This window comes from Blennius ocellaris (assembly GCF_963422515.1).
Source record: "Blennius ocellaris genome assembly, chromosome: 12".
Lineage (NCBI taxonomy): Eukaryota > Metazoa > Chordata > Actinopteri > Blenniiformes > Blenniidae > Blennius > Blennius ocellaris.
The window spans coordinates 16888131-16916122 of NC_137661.1; the positions used below are offsets into that span (position 1 = coordinate 16888131).

The 27992-nt window shown below is 40.9% G+C and overlaps 3 protein-coding genes across 8 annotated transcripts; all 3 read right to left on the reverse strand.

Annotated features, from left to right (window-relative positions):
- Positions 1-1743: 1743 nt before the first annotated feature.
- tnni3k (TNNI3 interacting kinase) lies at positions 1744-15033 on the reverse strand. Of its 4 annotated transcripts, XM_080506199.1 has the most exons (25): positions 14903-15027; positions 14560-14668; positions 14287-14372; positions 13898-13995; positions 13495-13605; positions 13322-13420; positions 12606-12744; positions 12193-12337; positions 12015-12119; positions 11832-11926; positions 11557-11706; positions 11368-11451; positions 11233-11289; positions 10523-10615; positions 10373-10430; positions 10095-10289; positions 8781-8885; positions 8636-8688; positions 7658-7710; positions 6894-7026; positions 6489-6598; positions 4168-4227; positions 3905-4074; positions 2673-2752; positions 1744-2221 (listed from the first exon to the last, which is right to left on the reverse strand). In XM_080506199.1, the coding sequence occupies exons 1-25, from the start codon at positions 14940-14942 to the stop codon at positions 2142-2144; spliced, it is 2508 nt and encodes an 835-aa protein (XP_080362325.1). In that variant the 5' UTR covers positions 14943-15027; the 3' UTR covers positions 1744-2141. The 4 variants fall into 4 exon arrangements, with proteins under 4 accessions (XP_080362325.1, XP_080362326.1, XP_080362328.1 ...); XM_080506200.1 differs by lacking the exon at positions 14287-14372 and having other exon boundaries at positions 14903-15033; XM_080506202.1 differs by lacking the exons at positions 1744-2221; positions 2673-2752 and having other exon boundaries at positions 3937-4074; positions 4168-4232.
- A 1586-nt stretch (positions 15034-16619) lies between these two features.
- On the reverse strand, positions 16620-19299 carry fpgt (fucose-1-phosphate guanylyltransferase; the record flags this gene model as incomplete). Its single annotated transcript, XM_080506271.1, has 4 exons — positions 16620-18025; positions 18797-18889; positions 18978-19145; positions 19227-19299. The coding sequence occupies 4 exons, from the start codon at positions 19297-19299 to the stop codon at positions 16620-16622; spliced, it is 1740 nt and encodes a 579-aa protein (XP_080362397.1).
- A 762-nt stretch (positions 19300-20061) lies between these two features.
- On the reverse strand, positions 20062-27137 carry acot11b (acyl-CoA thioesterase 11b). Of its 3 annotated transcripts, none has more exons than XM_080506211.1 (16): positions 26953-27137; positions 26121-26319; positions 25030-25099; positions 24690-24750; positions 24501-24602; positions 24278-24413; positions 24019-24172; positions 23793-23912; positions 23543-23681; positions 23371-23426; positions 22570-22636; positions 22385-22468; positions 21733-21866; positions 21211-21342; positions 20961-21087; positions 20062-20845 (listed from the first exon to the last, which is right to left on the reverse strand). In XM_080506211.1, exons 2-16 carry the CDS (start codon positions 26308-26310, stop codon positions 20714-20716), a joined length of 1704 nt encoding a protein of 567 aa, XP_080362337.1. In that variant the 5' UTR covers positions 26311-26319; positions 26953-27137; the 3' UTR covers positions 20062-20713. The 3 variants fall into 3 exon arrangements, with proteins under 3 accessions (XP_080362337.1, XP_080362336.1, XP_080362335.1); XM_080506210.1 differs by adding an exon at positions 26640-26778 and having other exon boundaries at positions 20961-21342; XM_080506209.1 differs by having other exon boundaries at positions 20961-21342.
- Between the last annotated feature and the right edge of the window lie 855 nt (positions 27138-27992).

Here is a 27992-nt window from a genome sequence, read left to right on the forward strand (position 1 = left end):
TGCAAACAATCAGGACACAACGTCTGAAGCACGCAATGAGAGCAGGGCATCTCTTGAAGAAGACAAGGTACAAGATGGACCAACACAACTAGACAGTGAAGTAAATGCTTTTTCAAAAACTGAAGTGGAAAGCATCACAGCTCCTCTTCAGTCAGAGGCCAGTTACAAACCTGGGAGTGTTTCTGAGAACCAACCACATGAGAAAACCACCAATAATGATCTTGATTTCAATGTAGCTGAAACAGCAACCAAAGAGATGAAAGATCCTTCTTTAGAGGACTGTCTCGACCCAAAGAGCCTGGACGGACTGAGGGATGCAGATGAAACGTGGGAGAGAACTGAAGTTCAAAGTCAAGAAATGACAGAAATAAGTGATCTGACAGCATCAATTTCCAATGACAGAAGTCAAGAAGAATCCCACGGGGGAGAGATAGAAGCCAAAGTGTCAGATGAAAGCGACAGCAAGGACAGAAACGAGCTGATCAAAGACATCAAACACACCCTCAGCAAAGACCGACTCAACACTTTCTTAGTGGACGAAACCATGTTCGGTTGTAGTTCCTATTCTTTATTGACCACTACAAGGACTGAGAGTGGACATTAGAGCTGCCACACGATATAAAGTGAAACATGAATTGATTTTATATATCCAGCACTCCACTGGCATCTTTGGCCTGCAGTGCTAATAACAAAACATCTATTTAGCTCCAGTACAAAGTCTCTAAGTACTATTGTCGGGTGAAAATTTTAATTGGCAGTCCCAAAATGTGTTTTTCATGCTGCCTTCCTTCAAAAAACTTTCAAAATGTTTACCGAGAAGAATGTTTTGAGTGTGACTAAATACTCTATTCACCTCTGTTCATTCACTTTCAATTTTGTTGAGTTCGTAAATAAATACTAATATCACCAGTACTTTTTAGCATTTGCATAAATACTGTGAGGATATATATATATAAATCTGACTTGCATAGACAATCAGGTGGCAGTCACTTGTAGTTATCATAATCTATTATGAAATGTCTTTAAGTATTAATAATTAAAAACAAACTATAACTTTAGCACTTAATGGAGTCCCGGGTGGTTAGTTGGCTTTACATTACAGCTTCTACTTCAAACATCTTCACAGAAAAAGAAGCCGCCTGATGGGTTTTGACAGCTGCAAACAAAAGTTTACAATAGACCATCTCTTCTTATTGTTGGTAACAAAGAGGCAATAGTTTGAGGTATCGAATGCAGCTGCGATCACCTCTTACCTGTAAACGGATACTTGTCCACTCACGCTCACAAATGACTGAATAATTTATAGTTCTTGGACTCCTACAGCTGCAGTTTGCTGTTCGTCCTCTTTACATTCTCACTGAAGGGATACAAACACTTTGGCTTTGCGAAGAGATCTGTAATTGAACTGTGCCTGCGTTAATAAAAACTTTGATCAAATTGCGTCGGCGGAAAATGCGGCAGAACAACATGTAGGCTGAGCCCACTGTCCACCCTTGTAGAGAGTTAGTTTAGCTGCAGTTGCAGTTGTAATCTTGTTAATAACAAAAGTTGTGTGCAGATTTTCCATCACCGCTGCTCCTGCTGCTCTTCAAATATTACAAACCTTTGAATGTTTTTGCCTTTCAATCTCACTTCCATGGCTACTTTGGGTTTGTGAGGTTTTATCTTCCAATTTCCTGTGACTGAGAACTTGTGTGATGCAAACAGTCGACAAAAAGAATAAAAATGAAACCAGAGTTTAACCAGTGACTCAGATTTTTATTGTTATTTTTTGTTTTTTTTGTTTGAACAAATAACGATGATGATGCTTTTATGTTGATATAAATTCTTATATTTTAAAGCAATGCAAGCCGGGTAACACAGAAACAAAACTAGTAACAAGGGATATAAAATAATAAATGAAACACACCCCTTTTTACAAACAGTATATAATCATTTTCTAAATGTACAATATGATACATTTAATGTTGATATTGGAGCATAAAGGTGAACAATTCACAAACCGTTAATCCCTGTATGCAACACAAATGTTAATAATGAGAATATTAAATAAACTCTACTATTACTTAGTTTTACCTAACACAATTTCACAAAATGAGTCAAATATGTGGGTTAATACAGACATGGAGGCAAGAGGTGGCTCAGTTACTGTCCTCGAAGCTGCCACTGCTGCTGAGGGAAGAGCAGAATCTCATTGTGCTCATGGGATCAGAGACGTATCCTGAGAAAGAGACAAACGGCATCAATGCTCACAACCAGTAGAATGACACTTTTACTGTTGTTAACATTTAATGGATGCTATAGGTTATAGTCTACAAAAGTAGAATTTTAAAGAGAGAAAATTGCCAAAATCAAATAATGTCTGTTTATCCTAGAAAGGAAATGCAAAGGACTCAGGTCAAACCTCTGAATGTGTCCAGTGATTAACAGGGGTTCAAAATAGACACTTGGTACTACTTACAAAACTAAAACTAAACAAGCGCCACGAAATGAGACAGTTAAAAACATTGTTGAATGTTATTAATTTTGAATGTTTATTAATAAAAAAGAAAAATCAAAATATAGATTTATGCTCACATTTTGAATCGTCTTTCTCTAAGTGTTAGTAACTGCTGCATGAACAGTCAAACTCAGTTGCACGGCGTCATTGGACAGATTCTCTAAACACGAACCGTTTCGATCGATGGGCGACAACTGCATGTTTCTCCTCAGTTCCTCCAGTGAAAGGCCGCCAGACGCTCGACGCCGTTCACTGAAAATAAGAGCAGATTCGATAGGTCGGGGGCCTGTTCTCATGCAAAACAATACGAGGCTACGTGAACATACACATGCCACATTTACATGGAGCAAGACAGATGAGATGGAGCCTGATACAAGCAGGAGAAATCCAATATGTAATGCCTGATCCAGTGCCAGCCCACTTTCCCTTTCTTTGCAGGAGTACTATATACAAAATTGATGATGACAGGTTTCAAAGAGGCGGCGACACACAAACATCTGGGGTGAAAAAAATAAAACATGAGTAGGATTTCACATAGATGGACTTTCTTGCTCTGCACACCAGAACCATATATCTATGATTTATGAAGGTGAAAATGCTTTCAATTTGCATATTTTAGCAACTAAAGTCACCTTCGCCTGTGTGTCCTATTTTTTGGGGGGGCGGGGGGGGGGGGGGGGGGCAACTCCACTGCACACTGTTGCATTAAGCATCTGTTTGGATTCTGTTTGGTTTTTTTTGCAGGAGTTTATAAAAGAACAAGCATAATTTTTCTCTCAAATTGTTTTCAAAACTTTGAACTTACAGTGATGCAAAAAAAAAAAGAAAAAGACATTGATCCCAGTTAGTTATCTATAAGGAATTAGACCATTTGAACATAATATACAGTGTGTAGGAAAAAATAAAATGCAATTGATTGTGTGAAATTTTCATGTGGCCCCATGATTATATCTAAATATTGTTTTCTTGTTGTTTTAGACCCCCCCCCAAAAAAAAAAAAAAAAAAATACACACAAAAAAGTCTCCCTGATTGATTTGGAAATTGTTGCTAAGTGTTTTGTAAAACTCAAAATACATGTTTTAAAGAACAAATTGGAAAACGAGTTCATTGTTAGAGACAGATAATCTTCTGAACAAAGTTGGCCTTTACATACAATTAATAATGGCTTTAAAACTAACAATACACAGTGTCAAAGCTGCTGTTTGACCATGTGTATACAAGCGTATTGCTTCATCATTGGTTGATAAAAACAACTTCAGCTGATTAAGATCTTAACCAGTGACAACTGTGCCGGGAGTCGAGGACTAGCTGAAGACGAGTGCAGCCATTGTTCAGTAAATCATTCTCACCCTCTTGACCTTTGCCTGACTCAGAAGACACTTGAATGGCTGCTGCTCTCTTACCTCTGACTCCAGATGGCGTAGGCCCGAGTGTTGAGGGCGTACTCGAGCTCGAAACGGGAGCGTAGGGCGGCCACGTGGCTCCGGCCAGGTCCTCCACGCCCGAGGAGGCAGTCAGAGGAAGAGGAGGGCGACAGGGAGCCACTGCTGTTACTCGAGGCTGGAGACATCAGCTGCGACACCAAGCCAGCAGATAATCCATAAAGAGACTAATTAGTTCAACTTGGATGTGATGCGCTCTTGGGAACAGCTGGTGTATCCTATACCTCGACATTGCACAGGCATTCCTCCAGGTTGGACACAACTTCAGAGAATTCAGGTCTGTCCTAAACTTGGGAGGAAAAAAAAAAAAATAGGCGAACAACCGTGATCTTTGTTTCTCCATCAAACACATGCATCAAATACACAGAGGGGTATTCGCTCCAACACTGGCCTGTATACTCTGCTTATTTCTGTCCACCCACGCTTGAAGCAAAGGTGAACTCTGCTTTAGAAAAGCAGTCCTCAGATCTCTCTGCTTGCTGTGAAAGAACAAACAGTGTCCCCCCCAGAGGTCCTCAATTATACATCACATCCTCAGACAGTCGTCCCAGTCTGAATGCATTCAGCGTCCAATGGAGTGAACCAATAAGAAAAACACTTGAATATAAATGAAAACAAAACCCGAAAAGCTTTCAATACAGCCAACTGTGGAAAGACCTTTTTATTTTGGAGTTAGTATAAGTGTTTTGTCTGTTTTGGTTCTTGTCGTTCAAAAGCAAAACTACTTCAAAGCAGTTATGGCTTTGTGCCCATATTAACCCAGTATTGTGAAGGTTTGTGTTATTTCTGCTTTTTACGTGTCATAGTCACATGACTGTATGTCAATTTATACATCTATTACATCTGGTAGGTTATAACTACAGTGCTTTTTTTTTTTACCTTCAGACAGAATATAACACAGGACAATAGTGCTAAAAGATGCATATCACTGATTTTCAGTGTTGAACAACAGACTCCTGTGACAGAGATTAAACCACAACGTGCCACGTTGGCCCCCCTAACTCTCTCCAAACACATCTGTTGTCTCACACCAAGTAGTAATTTATGTTTCGATGATGTGGTCCCAATGTTTTTCACAATGAAAGATAATATTGTCAATGGCTATTGAAAGAGGCAAAAAAATAAAAAGGTGTACCCCCCTCCTGCTGTTGATAGGTTTTTCTGAATAATCTACAACTATTGTAGCTGTTACAATAAAGCTTATTTTGGCATTTCACTTTAACTAATTCACCCTGTACTAAACGTGTACCATTGAATAAAATGATTTCTAACTTTGCCATTTACTCATTTCCTTTAAAAAAAAAAATTTACAATAAAGTCTTGAATTATCCATTCAATAATTTTCAGTTTTGTGTACTTCACTGTAGCATTCATGATAGTCTCCAGTACATCTTGTGCAGCACATCCCAGTTCAAAAGCCACAGGAGAGCCACTGTGATGTACATCGGGAGCCATGAGACATGCGTGCGAGTGAGATCCTGTCGCAGCCCGTCATCGCTCGGGGCGAAGCAAAGTGCCTACACAAAATTGCACAGGGACGAGGCGACCATATGGGGAGACACGTCCATAAACAGGTGACTGTTCCGGAAAGTTTAACCGGCAAACAGGAAGCAGATGCATCACAGAGGGATAAACGTGCCAGCATGCTCGACCATGTAATAATGCATCCTAATGAGGGCGCGAAAAAAACATCCCTGGCTAATTATGAAGATCAGAGCACAGAGGGATGCATCATCCCGTGTCTGTGTGCTCCTAAATGTGAACAGCCATGCAATAATGTATCATCTGGGGATTGGCCTCTCTCGTTCATTACTGCTGCATGTGCACTGACTCAGCATCATTTACCGCACTGTGCCTATAGCTCTAATGACATGGATGAGATTATGGTACCTTACAGTTTAATACAGTGAGGCACTCTGGTTTAGTTTATGCTGACAAGTGCAGCACAGGGTGCAGAGAGGCTGAACTGTTCACCACTGGATAAAATCGAAAGTGTCCTTTTAAAGTCTTGACGAGTATTCAGCTGGCGTAACCTGGGGGGCGCCAGAGAGCTTCAGGAGGTGTGCAGCAAGCAGGAAAAAATCTCAAGGTCAGGGGGATGCCATTTCTAGATTTTTTATTTTAATTTTATTTTTTGTAGAAAAAGCCATGAAAAATGTAGAGTGCAAAACTATTTCATTTATAGCATTTTTAGAAATTATTTTATTAGGATTATTATAATGCAAAGCATGGTTGAGACAAATGACAATGTTGAATTAAGTAACATAATACTTGAAATAGTTGCAATTTCTATATAAATACTGACCAGTTGTTTCTTAAGCATCTAACAAGTACAGGAACAGTTGTGCATTTTCCCATCGTTATCGATCCAACAGTCATGAACGATACTATTCTATAATATAAAAGATATACAGCCAAACAATTCTATTTGGCATGAGACAAAGCTTGTGTGGTTGGTTATGCTCTGTGAAGGGATGCAGCCCCTTTATTTATAATATTCAAAGACACGGTGCAGCGTTATAAAAGAAGAACTCTAGTGGATTACCTCTGGGCAAGAGTTCCAGCCTCTCATCAGAAGTGCAGAGATGGGTTTGGGGATGGAGTAGCCAATAGGAGGCCGGACGTGATGATAAGCCATGTCTGCCGCTGCAGCAGCTGAGGACAGGAGGGTATTTTTAGTTCAGCTGTAAAACCTTTCCATGTTATTTGACAGCCTCTTTAATCTGTTTGTTTTCCATGTCAGATGGTGCACTGTGAACATTATACCTGCTGTATTTCAGGAAAATTGACAATGACTTGATTACAATGCTGAGACGTACAAATGAGTCACTTGTAGCAGCTGCATTATTTCAATATAAATTTTCGTGACAGTTTTTATTCAATATGTTTTGACAGATATACTCAACTTATTAGACTTCTTTGATAAAGTATTCGTTGTGGTGCACATTACCGGGTTTCAGGTGGGCAAAGGGGATTTCTCCTGTGAGCAGCTCCCACAGACAGAGGGCGTAGCTGAACATGTCTGCCTTCACAGAGTAGCGGGTGCACTGGGTGAACACCTCTGGGGCCATCCAGCGAAGGTTCTGCACAAGCACATGCGAGGACTTGTGAAGACTGCCACGGGACGGATTTCAGTACAGTTGAGTTTTAAGAGGCAAAACACACACACACACACACACACACACACACACACACACACACACACACACACACACACACACACACACACACACACACACACACACACACACACACACACACACACACACACACACACACACACACACACACACACACACACACACACACACACAGACACAGACACACACACATAAAACAAATAAAGACCAATTACTGACATAAACACTGCGTCCCAGTAAGGGCAAGTAGTTCATCACAACAGGCAGCTCCCAGGAGATGTAACACACTTAACACCAAACTGCAGGCCAAGCACTCTGTGTCGGTCTGAGTCAGCACATTCAGACAAAATCTGCATGAAAGCAGTTTTCCTTTTTTAGCAGGCGGGTAATTGATGGCAGGTGGCAGAAGAAGCACTGCCTTGAACTCTTACAGCATAACAATAATCTGTTTTTATTTTATTTTTACATGTTTTTTTTTTTTTTTACATGGTTGCTGCACAAGTTGTGAACATGCTTGTATACTGTGAGGTTTTGCTGTCAGTATATAAAAGCTTCAAAAGAGTACAGCACTGACCCCTGGCTGTTTGGTCATGTTATCTTCATCCACGGATTGTAGAAACCTGGATTCTGCAGAAGAAAAGATAGAAATTTGATGGTCATTGGATGAGTGACAGTGGAAAAATGTCACAAAATCATATTTTTGTACATATTTTTGTACATAGTGTGTATGATATTCTTTCCTCACATATTCCTATAGTTCCTACATATTTTATTTTATTTTATTTCATTTAAAATGTAATTGAATTGAATAGAATAGAATAGAACAGGCCAGGTGGGCTTGTTACTTGAGGGTAGAAGCTGTCATTTGTTGAGGCTTTTAAAATCCCGTCTCGGCCAGCAGGCAGAAAGGGCGAGAACAGGTCATGTTCAGGGTGGGTGACTTCTTTTAAAATACTGCCTGCCTTCTTTTGTAGTCGGTGAGTGTAAATGTCACTGAGGGGGAGGCAGCCGTTGGTTTATTATGCCCTCTGCCGCCCTCGCCACCCATTTCTGGAGCAGTATTTCTACGCTGTGCAGTCACAGTAGGTCAGGACACTTTATATTACTGATCGAGAGAAAGTAACCAGCAGGGGATTATGGAGGTGAGCTTGTATCGGCTTCTTGATAAAATGCAGTCTTTGCTCGGCCTTCGTCACCGAATAGAGCACGTTTGTAGCCCAAGAAAAGTCAGTTGAGATGTAGATGCAGAGAAACTTTGAAGCTGTTCATCCTCTACCTGGCCATGTATGCAAAGGGGCAAATTGTTCAGCTTGTCCAGCATCAATTCCTTCATTGTTTTAAGGTCAAGGTCAGGACAGCATTTTGTGAAATGCTGACATTCATCTATGCTGACTGTTTGTATCAATCAAATATCTACACAAATGTTACTAATGAAGCAGGAACATTTGTCTCCTCTCTTGTGACACGTGATATTAATTGCTGACGTCACAAAAGTCTGTTAAACCATTGTTTGTCCCGTGTAGAAAACAATGCGAAGAGTATCTTTGCTCACCTCCGAAATCTGCCACCACTGCGTGTCCGTCCTCATAGAGCAGAATATTGTGACTGGGAGGAAGATGTGTGTTATTTGCAAGGACAACAGTTATTTCACACCTCCAATACCAGCACACCACATGTGTTATTACTGCTGCACCTACCTGTTGAGGTCCCTGTGGATGATAGGCTGAGTGAGGTTGTGCAGGTACTCCATGCCCTTGGCCACATCGATGGCAATGATGAGCTTGGACTGCAGGTCGATGAGCCTGTCCATTGACACATCATTAAAGCAGCAACCACTTAGTGCCCCAATCAATGGCCCCTGCCAATCACACACAGCACTTTACACAGATCAATAGGACAGTTTATAAAGACAACACCTGGCCACACAGTTAGCGGAACTCTTCATCTGGATCAATGGTGATCCCTGCTGAGGGGTGAGGCGGGTGAGAGGATGAGCACCACGAGGGTAATGAGACCTGAAACAGTCAGCCTCTGCTGTGAAAACATTCCCTTTTAAGACACCAGGGATGTTGTCCAACCTCCATTTTCTCATTGTGAGACATCTATCTATCTATCTATCTATCTATCTATCTATCTATCTATCTATCTATCTATAATAATAAGAATTATTATTATTATTATCATTATTAGTAGTAGTAGTAGTAGTAGTAGTAGTAGTAGTAGTAGTAGTAGTAGTGTTGATTGATTTATTTATTTATTTATTCACAGAAATATTTGTTTTTATAAGAGGGAATTCCCAGTTTATATTTACAATTTGATTACTGTTGTGTTGCTCCCAAATACTTTATTATTTGTGTGAGAAATGTGCTTGACTGTAAAAGTGGCTATTTCTTATCAGGTGAAGTGAAATCCACAATTGCTGGTGACAATTTGGGACATTTGTGGGATTAGCAGCAGAGTTAAGAGTTAATATTTGGAATTTACCCTTGAACAGGAATGTCCAAAAATGCTGAAAATGGCTCATGTCTTGTAAAGATTCTCTGGACAGACTACATACAGGTTTTTCAGCAGGATAAAGTGCATAGATAGGAATCATTGTTACAAAAATAAATAAATTATAAGAGCAATATTCTTCTTCATTTCCCATCTCAGTCTTCTATACACCAACCATCTCTATGTGCTTGTTCACTACATCCACAAAACTCACTTCACTATATCTCCTCAGCACATGTCCAAACAATCACAGTCTGGCCTGTCAAGGTTTATCCCTGCAGTGCTCAACATGAGCTATCCTTCTGATCCATTCATTCTTAACCTTGACCTTCCTGCTCACTCCTGATGGGAACCTCAAAGTCTTCAGCTCTAATTCCCTTAATTATTGTGGATCAGGCACAGGAGAAAAAAAATCAGGGTGGGCTACAAGTTAAACCAATACAAGTGACACTGAAGGGTGGGCTAAGTGTCCAATAAGTGTGTAGAAATGTAAACAAATGAGATATCCACTTTCTCACCTCTTCTGCTCGTGCAGCAGCGAGAACAGCGAGCCTCCTGAAATGTACTGGGTGACTATAGCAAACTGACTGGGGTCATCCAGACATGCTCCCACAAACTGGATGATGCATGGGTGATTGAGTCTGCAGAGGATGGAAACCTCTCTGCAGAACATATCCACATCCGACTTTGAGCAGTACGTGTTGGCTCGATAGCTGTGAAGGACAGAGGGGATTGAATGATTGATTCTCTGCTTCTCCTCGCATGAAAAGGAAACACAATTCACATAAATTACTACCGTTTGATGGCAACAGTTTTGTTCCTGCATTTGCCTTTGTAAACTCTTCCGAAGGAGCCTGTGTGAAAAGCACAGATAACAAAATTAATATTCATGAAAAACACGTTAAAGCAGGTAGTCCAGAAAGAGCAGGAAAGGGAGTGGACTCACCTGATCCAATAATTTCATTAAACTCCAGCTCAGACAGCTGCAGATGAAACTGAGACGGGAGGCTTGCCCTGAGCACGAGGACCTCTGCTTTCTCTAAAAACAAAGTCATGCTCGATAACAACTTAATATCTGATGTTGTGATCATTTATGAGAGCAGACAAACATAACATTTGTGAGTTCCCTACTCAGTTTGATTGAGTAAAATTTGAGATCTTAACCAACATTGTGCAGGCAGAATAAGGCATCTCTTTATTTGATTCCTTTGGGTTGTTGTTATTAGCATAATCTTTTCTAATACTCATAAAAGCATTGCATTAAAAGTGGGATGTTTTAAAATCTGTGTCATCTTAAATTCTTATTCAAATCTCTTTGAAGAGAGCAGTTTGAGTGGCATGTATGTTTCAGCACTACATAAAGCTTACAAATTGAAGACATCCATTAAACTCTTGAATTCATAAGTTGTAGATATGTAAATGATTCATATTTCGGACTGGCTCACACTATACACGTAAATGAGAAACAAAAGGGTTTTCAGGTATTACACCAGAGGCTGATCTGCAGTTCACACCACCTCCAGTTTCACAAGGAAGACAGTAGCCAAGTGTTATTATCAGCACCCAGGAACCTTCCCCTGGCAACAAACCCAGTGTGCTGTCATGTCAGTTGACAGTGATGTGAGAAATCTGCTGTGCTTCTCTCCACCTCACTACCTTTCGTCATGCTTTTGATCTTTCCGAGAGGAGACGGCACCGAGACATAGGACCCATCTGTAAGAGATACACAACTGACTAGTTAATCTGAGATTACGTGGATTTGTATGCCGCATTTCTGGGGTGTTGACTCACCCCCTCCTGGCTGGGAGTATTCATTGCAAGGAGAGTCGTCTGGACGCTTGTAGTGTTTCAGTAAGGTGACAATGGCATCATGACCTGGAAAACACAATGATAGGTTGTTATAAAGTCTTTTATTTGAATATCCCGAAAAAAGAAAAAAGAAAATCTAGGCTCATGTCTATTCAAAATAAATGAATTGACCTTTTTCATACGCCCACATCAGGCACGTCTGCTCGTCTTTCTCCCCACTGGACCTGCTCGGGTCGCAGGCGACAAGGTTCATGTCAGCCCCGCTGTCCAGCAAGAACTGCACCAGGCGGATGTGACCGTGAAAGCAGGCGCTGTGCAAGGCTAAACAGTCACAGCATACAATCACATTTGGAGTCACCTTCAGAGCAGGTTGCAAACTCAGTTCTGAAAGTAGCTGCACAGATAAACTGAGCTGGAGAGCTTGATTGAAAGATGTGGACGGTCACCTGTGTGTCCGTCTCTGCCCTGATGGTTGATGTTCATGGCATTCTGGCCCAGTAAGTATTTAACCATTTCCAAGTCTTTGCCGTAGGTGCACGCACTGCGACATGAGATATGAATTCATTACCACCGCTAAGGAACATGTATTACAGAGGAAGAGCAGCATGTGTAAAGATGCCAGACTATACCTGTGAAGGACTGTTTCACTAAATATATTCTCCTTCGAAAGACTGTCTGTGCCAGAAAACTGGATTAACTGCTTCACTGCTGCAAACTTGCCATTGTAACAGGCCCTGAAGAAGCACAAGCATTAACACCAACACTTTGTGCCACTTTAAAAGATTGTTGTCACTGTGAACCACTCACAGGTGTAATGGTGTGTCCCCATAGATGTTGACAGAGTGTGGCTGTAAGTCAAAGTTTCCCTGCAGAAGGAAACGAACAATCTCTTGGTGACCGAAACGGGCGCAGAAGTGGAGAGGAACATGATCTTCATTGTCTTGAGCATTTGCTGTTAAGAGTACAAAAGTTAAACACACTCAGTCATTCCAACAATTACAGTACTCACGTATGGCATTTCACTTCCCTGTGGCTTTTCAGAGGGGAAAATCAGCAGGTTTAGACAGCTGATGGAGTGAAGTATCTTAAATTATGTTTAACAGCCACGGGTTCAGCTAAGTATGGATTAGCCTTTGCTATTAAGTTTAATTTAAGAGCAAATAAACTCAAGTGAAACTTTACTGACTGCAGAAGAGCACTCCTCCAGTCTGGGGTCTCACCATTAGCTTTGCTCCCCTCGTCCATCAGCAGCTTGATTATACTTAGAAACCCCTTGGCTGCAGCGAGGTGCAGAGGCCGGTCACCCACCTCACCACTAATATTCACATCCGCCCCAAACTTGAGCAGCAGCTTTGCCACCTGAAATGCAGAAAAGGAGAAAAAAAAAAAAAAGTATTTGGTTGAAAAACATAAGAGAGTTAATCGGCTCTCAAGGAGGATTATGAGGGGAGCACTGGAATTACCAATAATTAACTATTTAAATACATTCTCTCTGTTCACCCTGCATTTGTTCACTAATCTACGTCAATCTCTTTATGAAAAAGGTGTAAAAGGTGTAATTTTCCACTTAACATTCAGTATAGTTTGTAACAAAACAGATCTGCATCAGCTCAGGTACGGCGCAGCAAGAACTCCACTTCAATATTGTCATGAGTGTAACAGTTATTTCAGTTGTTTTAGTGAAAACACACAGAAATATGGCCGACGTGAGATCTGGGACGTGTCAGGTCCTAAAGGTCCAGTCAACAATATTTTAAATTTTGTAATTTAAATACATTTGACTGTGAAATGGCAGATGGTAAATCCACATAATAATTAACATCATATAGAAGAAAATATATTTAGGCAAAAGGTGTTGCCAATCAAACTACTGAGGTGCAGATACCCCCTCTGTGCCACCATTAAAGCTCTGCACGTGTCAGGTCAAGCCACTTACCTGCTCATGACCGTTGTAGGCAGCAATATGCAGCGGGGTGAAAAACACAGCGTCCTGAATATTGATATTAGCTCCATGCTGTAAGAGGATGTCTGCAGTCTGGAAAGAAAAATGACAAGGCGACGATGCGCAAAGTCCATCGGGTCCATACTGGAGATGTTGTGTTATCTCACCTCATGATGCCCGGCCAATGTGGCAACATGCAGGGCCGTGAGGGCCCCGTATCCCACCTGCTGTACATCCGACCCCCCATGGAGGAGTGTTGTCACCAACTCAGCATTGTCCTGTAGCATGTAAAAAAAAAAAAAAGAAGAAAAAGAACAAATTCACATTTGCACATGATAGGTTTTTAATATGAGACCATGTTAGCTTTACATATACTGCCAGTATCTCACTGCCATAACATCACAACATGCAGTTTACCATACTGGCTTTGTGTGTACTTGCACTCCACCATGTGGTAAAACTTTAGAAAGCTCTCCAACAGACGAGTAATAACTCAAGCAAATGAAAACACAGATTCCACCTGAGACATTCATGGAAGTCTGCATTTTATCGCCGTCAGGCTTGATTCACCTTGTAAGCAGCCAGGTGGAGGGCAGTGAATCCATTCCTCGTCAGTCTCGATGGCCGTAGGCCTTTTAGCATCAAAGTACTCAAATGGCCTTTGTTTCCTACAAACAAATACATAGCAATTAAAATATCATAAGGCCTGCTCAGAACAAAATAATCAAGAAGGATTATCAATCTGAAACAAGGTGAAAAGGGAACCACGAAGAACCTTCTATTTAAATTTTCATTCAACATTAAAAACATTGAACCTTATTTATTTTATAGCATCCAAATGCCTTTACTATCACAAAGGTCATCGACAGACAGCACTGTCAGTCAATTCACAGTAATCCTTCCCTGCTCTGCCACATTTTGTTGAGGAGTTAATAATAGACTCTTGGAGTCATGCATACCTCCACACACACAGCAGAGATGCAGCAGCGACAGCCCCTTTTCTGTGCGGTAGCACAAGTTCACCTTCTGAAAAGCCTCATCTGAGCTGAGCCAGAGAAAATCAACATCCAGAGCTGGTGAAAACCCACTGACACAGGAATGTAATCAAACTGAGCCCAGTACAGGCACAGGGACAAATTCTGTCAGATTACATGTAGCTTGTGTAGTGAGTCATGCAAATTGTATTTCATTGCATAAAGACTGTAAAATAAATAATTAAATAATACTGTCACCTGAAAGCCAGTTTGAGATCCACCAGCTCGCTGTCTTTAAGCTGGAAGTCATCATCCAGTTTCTCAATGATCACAGAGTACGACTCCCCCACCTTCTTCTTCCACTCATCTTCACATCATCATCGGGGCACACATAATGAGAGTTTAGTTATTTCATCTCCAGTGGTTGTTATAGTCAAACACACTGAACCATCAGTTTACCGAAAACACAAGCCGTTTTGAGCTTATACAATTCATAAGACAGACTGATGACAGCAAAAATGAAAACCCATCCACAATAGTTCCTTCCTTGAGTTCATCTCAGTTAGAAGATGTTGGATAAAAACACAATCATTGACATTACCTGTACACGTCTGAGATGGTCTTGACTTGTAATTTCCCATCGAAGGGCTCCTTCTGGTTTTATATGCACTGAAGAGTTTGTTGAAGTAGAGTGAGAAGGGAATACTATCTCTCTGTCTGCTACAATTGCACAGGTCCAGATAAAGGGGGATCATAGCAGTGGGCTAAAAATAAAAACCCCTGAGTGGAATGCCTCAACAACTACGACAACTGATCTCCTTCCCCCGAGTGTAAATACAGCATAAAACAAAGCGGGCGATCTCTGTCTTGATTTTGATGACAACAACACAATATTCAAAAAACCAAGTCCTTTTGACACTTTTAAGAGGTTTAAATTATTGTCATTAAGGCTTAAGCTCGAGGCAAATTAATAATATGGTATTAAATGGTGACTATGGGGCCCTTTAAATCAGCAATTCACATTAATATATATTATGTATTCATATCAACTAAGTAGTAAAACATTTTAGAACGATCAAAAATAAACATATTCTGTTTTATTATTTTGGGGTTAAGCCTTTTAATTTTTCCTAATTGAATCCTCACTTATATCAGCTCAGTTTGAACTTTTTGCTTTTCTCATGCTGATGCTGCTCTTTTAAGCGGTGAGGACTTGGGGATCTGTTGTGACTCCTGTTTCTTCACTGGTCTTTTTTTTTTCTCCATTTTTCCTATGCTCTACCTGTTGCAACTCTTTGTGACGCTCTTTGGTGTGTTTCACAACTTCAGCAAGCCCGCTTTGAATATTGCCCGTGCATGGTTACTTTGAAATTTGGGTCTGTGGCTTTCGAAATGTAGAGCTTCAGTTTGAACAGCAGCAGGAAAAACGTGGGGGTCAAGTAGTGGTGGGTGGATCGATCCAAATATCGATACTATAGATTCCTACCTATTGATATTGAACAAAACCAATGCAATGAGATTGATACTGACTCTCAGTTTTTCTCCCGTATGCATGCATGCAGCTCCAGCCTGAAATTCACCTGCAAAAATGTTTTGTTCCAGTTTGTCCTGGAGTGAGTCTTGTACACTTTGTTGAAGAAAAAGATCCACATATGACAATGTAAGAGAGAAAATTGTTTTGTTCTTGTCTGAACAAAAACATTTATTATAATGCATTAACCTTGAATATGAAAAAGTATTGGTATAACAAATCTTGCAGTATCGCAGACCACTCTGGTCAAGAAGATGAGTTTTATTCAAAATCGATAAAGTTCATTCTAATATTGAGAGCCCATTACATTTTAAAAGAAATCCCAAATTAAACATTTTTGAGACTGGATTCATTCAAAGAATTCAAGCCAAGGATTTCTTGAGACACTGGGGTAAAAACAAACCACATTTATTTCTGGGAATCAAACCCCCTTTTTAGTTCATGATTGGAAGGAAGTTAACATTTGCACCAAATTTCTAAACATTGTCCAGACAACCATGATAACAGCAACTCTGTCCTCCAGTATGGAGGCATAACAATTGTAGAAAACCACAGAAGACCTCTCCCACAATTAATAAAAAGTTTTTCAAAAGTAGTGTATACTTTTTAAATACCAAAAAACCTTCCAATTATACATTTTATGGAATGTATTACCACATTACAATTGGATTCCATAGAGAAAGTATATATAATGATTAAAAAAAAAAACATCCACGCAAACCTTTGATTGTCTGATGACATTATGAACTTCACCCCATAATCTAAATACCATGTAAAACATGACATTTTAATTGTTGAATCTCTTTTGTGTTATGTCATCATAAAGTCTCCTCCTGAGCTTCAGCATTTCCTCCAAGTTCTTGAGCTGTAAACACTCCTGCATTGACAGTAGCTGTGTGCCTTTGGGGAGGGGGCTGGTGGAGCCACTCAGCACAGCCTGCAGCATCTTGACAGACAGTAAAAAAGAGCTTTGCTGGTCGGAGGAAATGGGAAACAGACGAGCATTCCACAGACTGCAGCTGGATGTATCGCCGGAGAATCTCAGGGTCTCGCTCTCCATCTCCCAGTGTGACAGACACTCTGTCAGGCTGAAGCCCAAAAACTTCAGCTCCTCCAGACATGGAGGGGAAGCCACACTGTGCTTCAGATTGTCGTTAATCCCGAAGAAGACGGTGACAAACCTGGTTTGGTTTTGATGGCTCACGCACAGCGAGTGCATAAAGGATTTGTCCGGCACCGAGACCCCCGGACTGACGAGGCAGCCGCTCACGATGGAGTCCCCGCCCACCGACACGCCGTCTCCCAGCGTCGAGTACTCCACCACTGATCCAGCCCCCACAGAGCATCTGGGTTCTATGATGCTGTACATGACGCAGCAGCGCGAGGAGAGGTTTTTGTTTGTTTCGCACACACTGAAAGCAGATGACAGCAGGCCCAGCTGACTCCTCAGCGCCTCATCCTCATTGAGGTGAAAGAGGTATTCTGAAGTGGTCCCAATATGATAAAACCTTGAGGTATTCAGGAGAATGACATTCAGGGGAGTCCCTTTGAGAAGGTGGAAGATTTTTTGACGAACGCGCACCAGACTGCTCCCTTGTTTGGTGACATTAGCAGTGTTGTTGGTGTAGTCTATCGTGGCCTGAGGGCCCAGTGCTTGCAGAAAGTCCCCGTACGCATCTATTTCACAGTCCAATGGCCCCAACTCTTTCAGCAAGTTCAGAAGACTGATTGCCGTATCAAAGTCGACATAATATGTACTGTCTGTGTAGACAAATTCAGGGTCAGAAAGGGCTACATTCTCCCTTTTACAAACGGCACCAGCATCTTGCATTTCATCAACGCTTGGCTTGTGCAGGAAGCGCAGACAGGATGTGTTCTCCATTTCCAAGCATGAAGAGTTTTCATGCCGATCCAACACAAACACCCCATGGGTCGTTCCTACAGTGAGTGGTGAGGGGTGGGCTAAAGCTGTAAAGCCAGGTTTGTCAAATTGAACACTCTCTCCCTCTCCGGTACTATAGAGCTCAATGTCATCGGCACAGGTGACGAGGACGCCAGGCTTCATTTGCGACGGGAAATCCACATACATGGCCAGCTTGAGCTCAAGCATCTGGTAGATCGGGTCGCCCAGCGGAAAGGCCATGAAGATCTTTCCCAGAGCGCTGGCGCTGGGTAATCGCTGACTAAACCCTCCTAAAAACAGACAGGATAATACACATAGCACAGTGGATTAAAAGAGTACCCAAACACACAAAATTCAGTATGAAAAATATTCTTGATAGAAACATTTAGTGAAGTCTTACTTGCAATTAAGAACAAATAAAGGATCTATTGTTTGTGCTGTGGTGTGCACCTGAGGGGGAGGTTCTCCCAAACAGAATGGAATGGGTGTGTCGGTGACGTGGTGTGGTGTGTTGGTAGTGGGGAGGGGTTATAAGGGGAAGTGCGGTGACACAGGTTGGTTGGTTTTGACAGGTGAACTGTATTGCTGTTGGGAGGAAATAAAGAAAAGCGACTCGACTCCTTCGTCCGTCTCGTCTTTCTCCGCCTCCACAGTGCACACTATACTTGCCAAGCAGCACAAATACATTCAAGATATGCGTTTACTTCAAAAGCAGAAGCTTCCTCGGTGGTGATCCATGTTTGTTCAGTGTTTTGTGCAATGTCAGAGAGAGACAGCGTATCTACTCAAACTATATTCGCAAAAGCTTTACAACTGTTGACAGAACATTCAGAGAATGGATTTCAGCCGTACGGCAGAATCGCTGAAAAATATATCTTTGAGGAGTAATTATACTGGGTTCACTTTATTATTCCTGCAATCATGTGAAAGTTTTGGTTCAATGAAAGGATACGATATTATCAGTTTTATACTGTTAAGCATGCCTGTGTGTAATAGCAGACCAGAACACATGTATAAAACTAAATACTTTTTTTTCCCCCAGCCATCATAGAATAATATACCTGCATGGATCAGGATGACTCTCAGTTTACTCAGCATCTTTCCAAAGGTGTCACTCAGATGCTGCAGGGCGTAAAGAGTAGATCCCCCATTTCCTTAAAGAACATAAAGCCACAAAATTATAATAAATGTCCGTGTGCTTGTGACACTTTGTCTCTAACCGCAAAAACAGTGACTTTTCACCTATTTTGGGTCCAGGAGGGTCAGAGAGGACAGTGTAGTGCACACCGAGGGGAAGCTCCTTCCTGTGCAGCTTCTCTCTGATCTGCAGCTCGTAAGATTCTCTCTGGCAGACATCCACAGCAGTCACAACCACCACATCCCAAAACTCCCCGGTCTGCACCTCTCGACCTGCAGGAGCAGTAAACAGTTAGTCCAGGTTCATTCAGTCACACCAGTCAGTGAATCACAAGCATTAACTAATAAACTCACCACGCAGAGAGTTCAGTTTCCTCAGCCTCTCTCTTGTAGCAGTTTCTAGCTTTCTGGCACCGTCATGTTCCATGTTGACAAGACGAAAGTGAATAATAGTCTCAACATGCGCCCTGTTAAACGTCTTTACTTTACCGAAATAGCAACACTGTCACAATGTGCACTGCTTCCGGGTGTAGTCACGTGGCGTGGTTAGTCACCGCGTGAGCGGGGAATAAGGAAGTTGATGTCGCTCTCTCTCTCTCTCTCTCTCTGTGTCACACCCACACGCACAATTTCTCTTGCTGAAAAATTCTAATATATTGTGGTATTCAACTGTCGTGATTACATAATAAGAAATACCAACTTAATTACAGCGCAGTGCTGAAACTATGTTCACAAGTACAAATGTTTTTTTTCTTAAATTGCATTCAATAACAAGTAAATGTACAGTTGGTAGTCATGTAAAATAGAGTAATCTCTTGGTCGAGTCAAAGTGTATACTGAGGATTTCTTACAACAGGTCACCAGTCCATCACAAAACAAACACAGACAGGCAACCACACACGCATGTTCACATCTTGGGTCAATTCTAAGGTCGCCAATTAACCTGTTATGGTTTTTGTGGAGGACCATAAAAGTAATAGGCTGATTATAGAACCAACACAATACCTGGAAAAACCTTCTGTGTTTGTTGCAACACTAACATCACAAAATACAGTAGAGGACAACTGCAGACTGTGTTTCCCTCATCATAAAACAAAGTGGTTGGAGAATGGAAAGAATGCAGAAGGGGAGGGGGCACCTACCCAACAACTCAAATCAGCATAATCCACCAGTCTATTGTGTTTATTGTTTCAGTAAAATCAAAACGGCTCATTTGCAATTCCTGGCCGTTCATTGTCAACATACAACACATTCTGTACAGTCCTGTAAAAACTATGCCCCGACATTTAAAAAGCAGCATCATTCAACATTAAAAATATGTAATAAATGTTTCCTATGTAAAGTTGAATAACTTTTAGACTTTCTAAAAAGTTATTTTGAAAAAAAAGAAAAAACCCAACAACCTCAGTTTAATAACTTTCATTCCTGTTTTAAACTGGCTGGCAGTACCATTGAAATGTCTATCAAGACAAAAGCATTGATTAATTTAAAAGGTGAAATCTACATACCGAAATATAATGCATATATATATAAGTATTACATAAAATGTGTACTTTTAATATACTGGCCCTAACACATACACACAGACAAAATAAGAGGCTTACAATTCAAGAGCATGTCTTATACGTCTTGCTTCAATACCGTCAATCTTTCTGCAGACATGCAGGTTGAAATTTTTTTTAATTTTTAATAATTTCATTCTTTATCTTGCAGTATCTTGCACAACATCCCCAACTACAAAAGTCAAATAAGACAATAATATGATGATGCTATTTCTCCTTGTGTGACTTTTCAGGAGTGAAACCCTGGAAGTACTGTTGTGAAGAGATGGAGTATCCGTACTATCCGTACTTGTTGGCCTCCAGGAATTGGCTGCAGGCAGAGAAAGAGCTGGAGAAGGCGGAAGAGAGGCCGACGATGTCTGTGGAAATATAGGGGAGCACTCCTGGTGTGGCTTGGTTGTAGTAGGTGATCTGACACAAAACAAATGAAGTAATAGAAAATGAATCCCGGAATGCTTTGCTTAAGTTGTGCATTTTAAGTAAGATGACATCTGAGAGTAACGATGGCAAGAAGATTTTGGACAACCTTGGTGATGGTACTGGACTCTTCCCAGATTGTGAAACCAGCGCAGAGCACCTCTCCCCTGGAGTAGTCGTCGGTGGGTGGGTGGGTTGGCAAAGTGACAGACCTCAGAGCGATCAGATATGGGTCCCTGAGAGAACCAAGAGAAGATAACGTCATAATACTCCCAAGAAAAGAAGTTGGCAAAAAATACAACATGAGGCCAGTGAAGAGCTTAACCAGTACAGATATTGCTAAAATGGACACAACACACCTTGAGTCACACGGCTTCCTTCTGGATGCCAGCAAGATAAAGTCCTGTCCTTTGCCCCCTTTAGTGACCGAGGGTGTAGCTATGCGATAAAGAGTGTCATCCTCATCGGCTTGGTTGATCACCTCACACTCCCTGCAGGTATGACATGATAACACACAGGTGAAACACATACCAGCAACAAACTGCTTTTTACAAAAAGTGATAATGTCAAGTGTTCAGAAAGAGGTGTTGATTAGCTATATAGTTATTTGTAAAGTGAGGTTTGCAGCATTGTTGAGCTGGTGTATTATGTTTTCCATATTCTGGTCCCTTTTGTAGCTTTAAGAGCTATTTATAATGGAAGAATTAATGCAGAATTGCAGAAAAATTTATGTAAAAGATGTAGTTAACTTGCTAACGGCTTCTCTTCTCGGGGGGCCGTTATAAAACCCAGTAAGAATTCAAGCTTATCTTCAACGGGGCCGACTGGAAGGTGAAGTGATTCAGCGCATGCTAAATGCCAAACGTGTATTTGTTACTGACTCATAATGCCGGTCCCACTCTTTTCTCCTTCTCAGGTCTGACAGTAGGTGGAAGGTCTGCTCAGCTGGGACGCTGACGTTCATTTCCACCTTGAAAAACAGCATGTGATCTTCCTCCAGAGTGTATAATCTGACCTAAGAACACATCCACAAGAGGAGGTAAGATCTGGTTCTATAAATAGAACTTGTCCTACATCCTAAACACAGGTTAAGTCGAGTCAACATCAAAACTGTCACATAAATGTGTGAATAAATGGAAGTGGAGGATACGGCGCATCTGGAAACTACTCACAGCACTTCACTTTTTATGTTACACCCTTATTCCAAAATGGATTTGATTAAACATTTCCCTCTCCAGTTTCTACACACGATAATACCCCATAATGACTTTTTTTTTTTAAATGTTTGCGAATTAATCAAAAAAATAGAAACTAAGAAATCTCATGTACATAAGTATTCTGAGCCTTGCTCTCAGTGCTTTGTTGATGCACCTTCAGCAGCACTTACAGCCTCAAGTCTTCTTTTGAATATGATGCCACAAGCTCAGCCTGAGGGTTCACAAATGTAAAACATTGCAGATGCATGGGGGAAACCCCTGCAGGTCAAACCACTTAACAAGTCATATGCTGGATCGCCATCTGAGCAACACTGACCTTATTTTTCTCAGAGGTGAGTACCCAGTTGTTCCTCGTATCCATTAGTTTCAGGGCAGATACATTATTGTAGCTCAGGTACATCTAATAGAAACAACAACAAATAAATTAGTCAAAAGTACTAGTCAAGGGTTCAATCAGCTTCAGAAAGTTTATTTGCCTCATTTGCAAAAAAAATTAAATACCTGATTACTTGGATCCCATGGTACAGAGACGGGCACTTCAGTTTGCTTGCAGGAGGTAATGTATTTCCTGTAAACACAAGGCCCCACAGTCATGTGAAGTGCCTTCAGGCCATGAGAAAGACCACAAATCTGACAAATGTGAGCATTTCAAATCCAGTTCTGAACTTACACATGAAAGTATTTTCACAGAAGCGGCACATTTCACAGTTGAACAATGAACCTATTATGCTCGGCATATGTTGCTCTGCCAAGTCATTTGCTGTGGCTATCGAATGCAAATCAATGATTCTGTCACATGCCATGTCAACAACGTGAGGACAGCTTTTTATTATTATGACCAGTTCTTTATACAGCACCATGTTTGATAATTATCTTTTGTAAATGTTTAACATATTTTTGAGACAGGCCAGCATGACTTCAAACATAATGGTGTGTGTGGTATAACTGATTCAACACTTCACACACACTCGATGGAGTGTGTAAGTGTTTTCAATTTCAAGATGTTGACGCTGCTCTTCCTTGTGGATTTTACCAATGTGGGATCATTGGAGTGCCTTATCTTAATAGTATGATCTTTTTGAGAAGAGTGACAATGTCCATTTGTGCTATGCTTTGAGTTAAAAACATTTTTGACAGAGCAAATGTGTTCCTCGTCTTTTGTAAAACTGTCTTTTCTCAGTGGAGAGACCATTAAAGTGTGAAAAATTGAGATATGTGGGGGGAAAAAAACAACAACAACGTGAGGACCTGGAATATACCACAATATAAGCAAGGTTTGATAGCTTAACGGGACATACTGACCGATCAAGTCGAATCTTCTTCCTGGCAATAGCTTCCTGATAACGCCTTTTCCCATCCTGTGAAATATAAAGCCTGATTCGGGATACTTTTGGTAGGACTTTTGTAAATTGAATTGTTATTCAAGCACAACTCTTTACACTTGACCTCCAAGCGACAAAAATATCACACGTACCACAGGCTCGGGTCGTAACCGCGGCAGTGTGCGGGGCTTCCTGTCACTGTCCAGCACCTCAAAGGTCATAAAAGCACTATTTATATGGCGCAAAGGTTCTCCACCCTGGTAGGCCTCGGCACATACGCCCACCTCCATGCTGGAAAACACGATTCATGGAGGCTTTGTAAGCACACGCGTATCCCGAACACGAAAGTGATAACTTGCTGAGCATCACCTACTGTAATAACAGACATAATGCGAGGCTCACCTGTGCTTGAAGGCATTGTTGACGATGGCTTTCAGCACCAGCCGGTCACCAATGTGAGACGGGCCACGAAAATGGAACATTTCTATTGTCCTCAGTGTTGGGTGAGCATTACACAAGCGGCTAGATCAGATTATGGTGAGAAGAAAGGGGGATGTTGATTTGAAGCTCAATGATTTCCAACATGTGAGGGGAAACAATGCAAGTAAATGTGAATGTTAATGCATACCTTGCGGCAATTGTAGCCACATTCTCCATCCAGGCCATAATCTGGCCTCCAAAAGTGCTGACTTGATGGTTGGCATGGGGCGGCAGTACCAGCTCCACACTCTCAACTCGTGTTCGTTCAGCACGCACAGCGTCTTCGTACTCCTGACATTCTCCTGATGAGAGTCCCCCCCCCAAAAACGAACAACAACAAAAAAATAATGAGGAACGTTAACCAATCAGATTTTCAAGTGCTGTGTCTTAAACCCTTATGTCTGTACCCAGCTGAGCGGTGCTGCTGCTCAGTATGTCTGTGATAATCTCAGCATGGATGAGCCTCATCCTCCTCCGCTCTGCAGCCAGACTGTATTCCATCTGCTCCATTTGTGTATGAGGAATCACCTGCTTCAGCTGTACCTGAAGACAAATAACACGCACGAGGAGGTGATGACGCGTTTTCAGTCAAGTGTCTTCATTTCCATCGCTTCGCCCCTTGCCTCTTACCTTACCAGCTCCAGTCCGTCTGGCAACAAACGTGGCGCACGCGTGACAAACCTTCCACTGCCGAGCAGTGTAAAGGTCTTCACATGTCACCAATATGCCCACCTGAGAATGAACAAAATCTCCATAATTTTGAAGTTACATAATGCAATAATATTGTAAAGCCAGGAAAAAAAAAAGACACCCACTGACCTCCATGCTGGATGTGAAGGCTCTGTTGACCTTTGCTGTAATGTTCACAACTTTCCCTACCCTAGAGGACACACACATATACATTTCTATTTACTATCAACACGACGCACTGATTATACTCAACACAGTGTACCACTCTCTCTGCGAGGAGACAGAATGTTCAGTCATCAACAAAGCAAGTTCAGACAACAATAATTTTTTTTGTCAATTGTTGAGAAGAGATTCTGTTTTATTGGAAATTATTATTAGCAATAATTTCACAAAAGAAAATGCTTTTTAGAAAGAAGTTATTCAAACCCAAATTGTGCCTTATAGAGCAATGTCGAGGTTAGAATATTACCCTATTGTGTGTTCAAAGTGGATGTCGTCCACGGACGCAGTGACGCAGGAAACACCTGAATGTCGTTCAGCTGGGAGAAAGAAGAATATACAGAAAATACAGGTTGAAATGTGTCAAAACATATGCAGTACAAAAGAAAAACAATCAGTTGAAAAGATGCATGATCTGACTTTAATGTTTACAGAAATTATTCAATGTTGAGGATCATTTTTTCACATATATTACCACATTTGAAGCTTTGTGGATTTTTTTTTTTTGCAAATGTATATAACCAATACAAGAAAATTCCAGAGGAATTTTTTTTTTCCGGAAAGGGTTGAACTGAACTGTTAACAGCACTCGGAGAAACCTATTCCCAAGCGATCCGCATGTTTTTATGGGCTTTTTGTGTCCTTGCTCCCAACGGTGCGGGACTAGTTATGCGGCAAAAAAACAACAGAAAAAAAGTAATAACATTTAACGGCTGCCGAGGATAGTGATCGTGCCACTAAGGTAGGCATAAGAATAATTCAGACACATAATTCATGAACACTGGCTTTATATTGCAAATTTCTATCAGCAACTCAAAAATATATTACGAAAGTTAGTTTGAAACAAAATGGGAACATCTAAAGCAACTTAAAGAAGTTTGCTTTCGATGTTCAAGCTAAAATTCACTGGATGTAGATAGACTTTTTCGAACAGCACGTCCAGCCACTGGGTCAAGGATAACTCTAGGACAAATCAATACCTAAACTAATACATGTTAACAGTCTAATTATGTTGATATAACAAAATTAATGTTAAATCTCTTAATTTGTTCCCTTCAAATTTATTTAAAGGACACTTTTACCACAGGAAACGTGCATTTGAAAGCTCACCCAGCAAGACCCAGGTGGTGCTGCACTAAAATTCAAACTGCAAATAATACACTCCTCTGCATTCCAACCTGTTTGAGCCGGAAAGGGACATGATATGTAGTAATTATACTAAACATTACGTACATTCAGAAAGTGTTGTCTGAGTGATCTAGCCGCACAACACTAATGCCTAAGTACAAATGATCCATCGTCTCCACACTGGGTCAAAGATGCACAAGGTGTGTTTCCTACCAGATAAACAGGCAGTAGAATCCATCCACTTCAGCAGCTGCCCAGCACTCAGCTCCCCACAGTGGTTGGCATGGCAAGGGAGCACGATTTGACTCATTTGCACTTGAGTGGGATTTCTATAAACTTCCCCACTTTCCTGGATGATTAGAGGGTCGAGCATGGTGTCCAAGTCTTTCACGTTGGAAGTCATCGTTGAAAGCTGAAAGGGAATATGGCAAAAAAAAAAAATCAGGACAAGTTAGAGCATTTCCTGCACCAATTGTGAGTCAGATGTGAAGCAAATGCAATTTCTGAAATCAACGTGATTCACTTTTTCTTCCCCAACTTAAGCTGGAAAGTGCATTTGTGTTTGGTCCTGCACTGCAACACAAGGCTGTAAATAAGCTTAATATAATCTGCGGCTGGGCTCCCTCCCCTCCCTCAGTAAAATTACTCAACATTTTCCTCTCACTTCAACTCAAGGATCAGGATTAGAAATACCTCATAATTACAAGGTATTGTGCAACTACGCATATTCACCTTTTTTTCTTTTTTTAATTGCAAGTTGGGGCTTGTCTTTCTTTCCTAACAGTTGCAGACACACAAGTGTGTTGCTGTGCCTCCTGCAGCAGCAGCACGTGCAGCTCCTCCTGACATCAGTGACAGGAACGGCAGTGACCTTTAAAGTGATTTTACAGAGAAATCGCACAGTTTCCTTCAACTTCTGACGCCAGGCGAGTCAATAAAACAGCTCCAACTTGTACTGCTGCAGCTTTTAGGTTTGTTGTGAAATACGTGCATTCAACCGCACAGACACGCAAATGTCATGATTAAGTAACACAAAAGAGCTTACTCGGTTTCAAACGTTCTGCTGGAGCTGAAGTCGAGTCAAAGTACTGGAATAATCAAAAAACCAAAAAAACAAGTGAGCGTCCTCTACAGCACAGGAACAACAGATGGGAAAGAGCTGACAGGCACCAGATCCGGGCTTCCTCTGAATTTAGCCATTCCACCACCCAACTATGAAAACATTCACACAACTCGGCTTCAGAGAAAAGTTTCACCGCTGGAGGGAGAGAGAGGAGGAGAGACCTTCCTGCTGCGGCCACGGCTTTTAAGGTGGAGCCGCAGAGAAACTCGTTTTAAGGGCGATTAAAGACGCAAATCGAGAGTTCAGTTCTGCAATGAGAGGGAGAACTACTAGTCATTCTCCCTCATTCATTTCTACACAAATAAATAAGGCATGTCAGAGCCCGGTATGGAACAACGATCCAAATGGTTATTAAATATAATGTAATATATCCAGAAATGTAATAACTGGTCAATAATGTAAAAAAGATTTAACAACAATTTACATGTGATCTTAATATGTGTAATGCTTGTAACATTATTTTTGTTCTGATGGTTTGACAAATAGATGACAGATTATAGAGAGCAGAAGACTGTAAATGATCATACACAAATCAATACTATAAACTGTATATAGACATATGTAAAAAAAAAATTAAAAGAAAAAGAAATAGTCCAACTTCTTTCTCATTCTCTCAGTGTTATTCACATTGAAGCAGGTTAAGGTCAAGTTCAATCCATGAAAACATTGACTCACTTTATAATGTAATAAAATTATTACACTATTAGGGTAAACATATTTTTTGTCTGCCCTATAATGTAATATTAAAGATTTTTTTATATATAGTTTGGGCTAAGCATCTTGTTACATCATTAACCTGGTATTACATATGGGATTTTATTACTTCTTTTTTAATTACCTTTTGAGGTCAGCACCTTTGTTACATTATCGATCAGTTATTACATTTTGGGGTTTTATTACGTTAAAGTAAACTGAAAAACCTAATGTTTCACATGTAATAACGCATGTTTCAACAATGTTGC

Bases quoted from the DNA above. Each gene is read 5' to 3' on its own strand.
- tnni3k (XM_080506199.1), bottom strand. From the start codon at position 14,942: ATGGGAAATTACAAGTCAAGACCATCTCAGACGTGTACAG. The intron at 10,431-10,522 runs GTGAGTCCACTC...CTTTTCACACAG, and splicing joins TAATGAAATTATTGGATCAG to GCTCCTTCGGAAGAGTTTAC. The intron at 7,027-7,657 runs GTCAGTGCTGTA...GTGCTTGTGCAG, and splicing joins ACATGACCAAACAGCCAGGG to AACCTTCGCTGGATGGCCCC.
- acot11b (XM_080506209.1), bottom strand. From the start codon at position 26,310: ATGACTTCCAACGTGAAAGACTTGGACACCATGCTCGACCCTCTAATC. The intron at 24,414-24,500 runs GTAAGAGGCAAG...ATTTGTCTTCAG, and splicing joins GACGGACTGGAGCTGGTAAG to GTACAGCTGAAGCAGGTGAT. The intron at 23,913-24,018 runs GTATGCATTAAC...AATCTGATCTAG, and splicing joins GTGGCTACAATTGCCGCAAG to CCGCTTGTGTAATGCTCACC.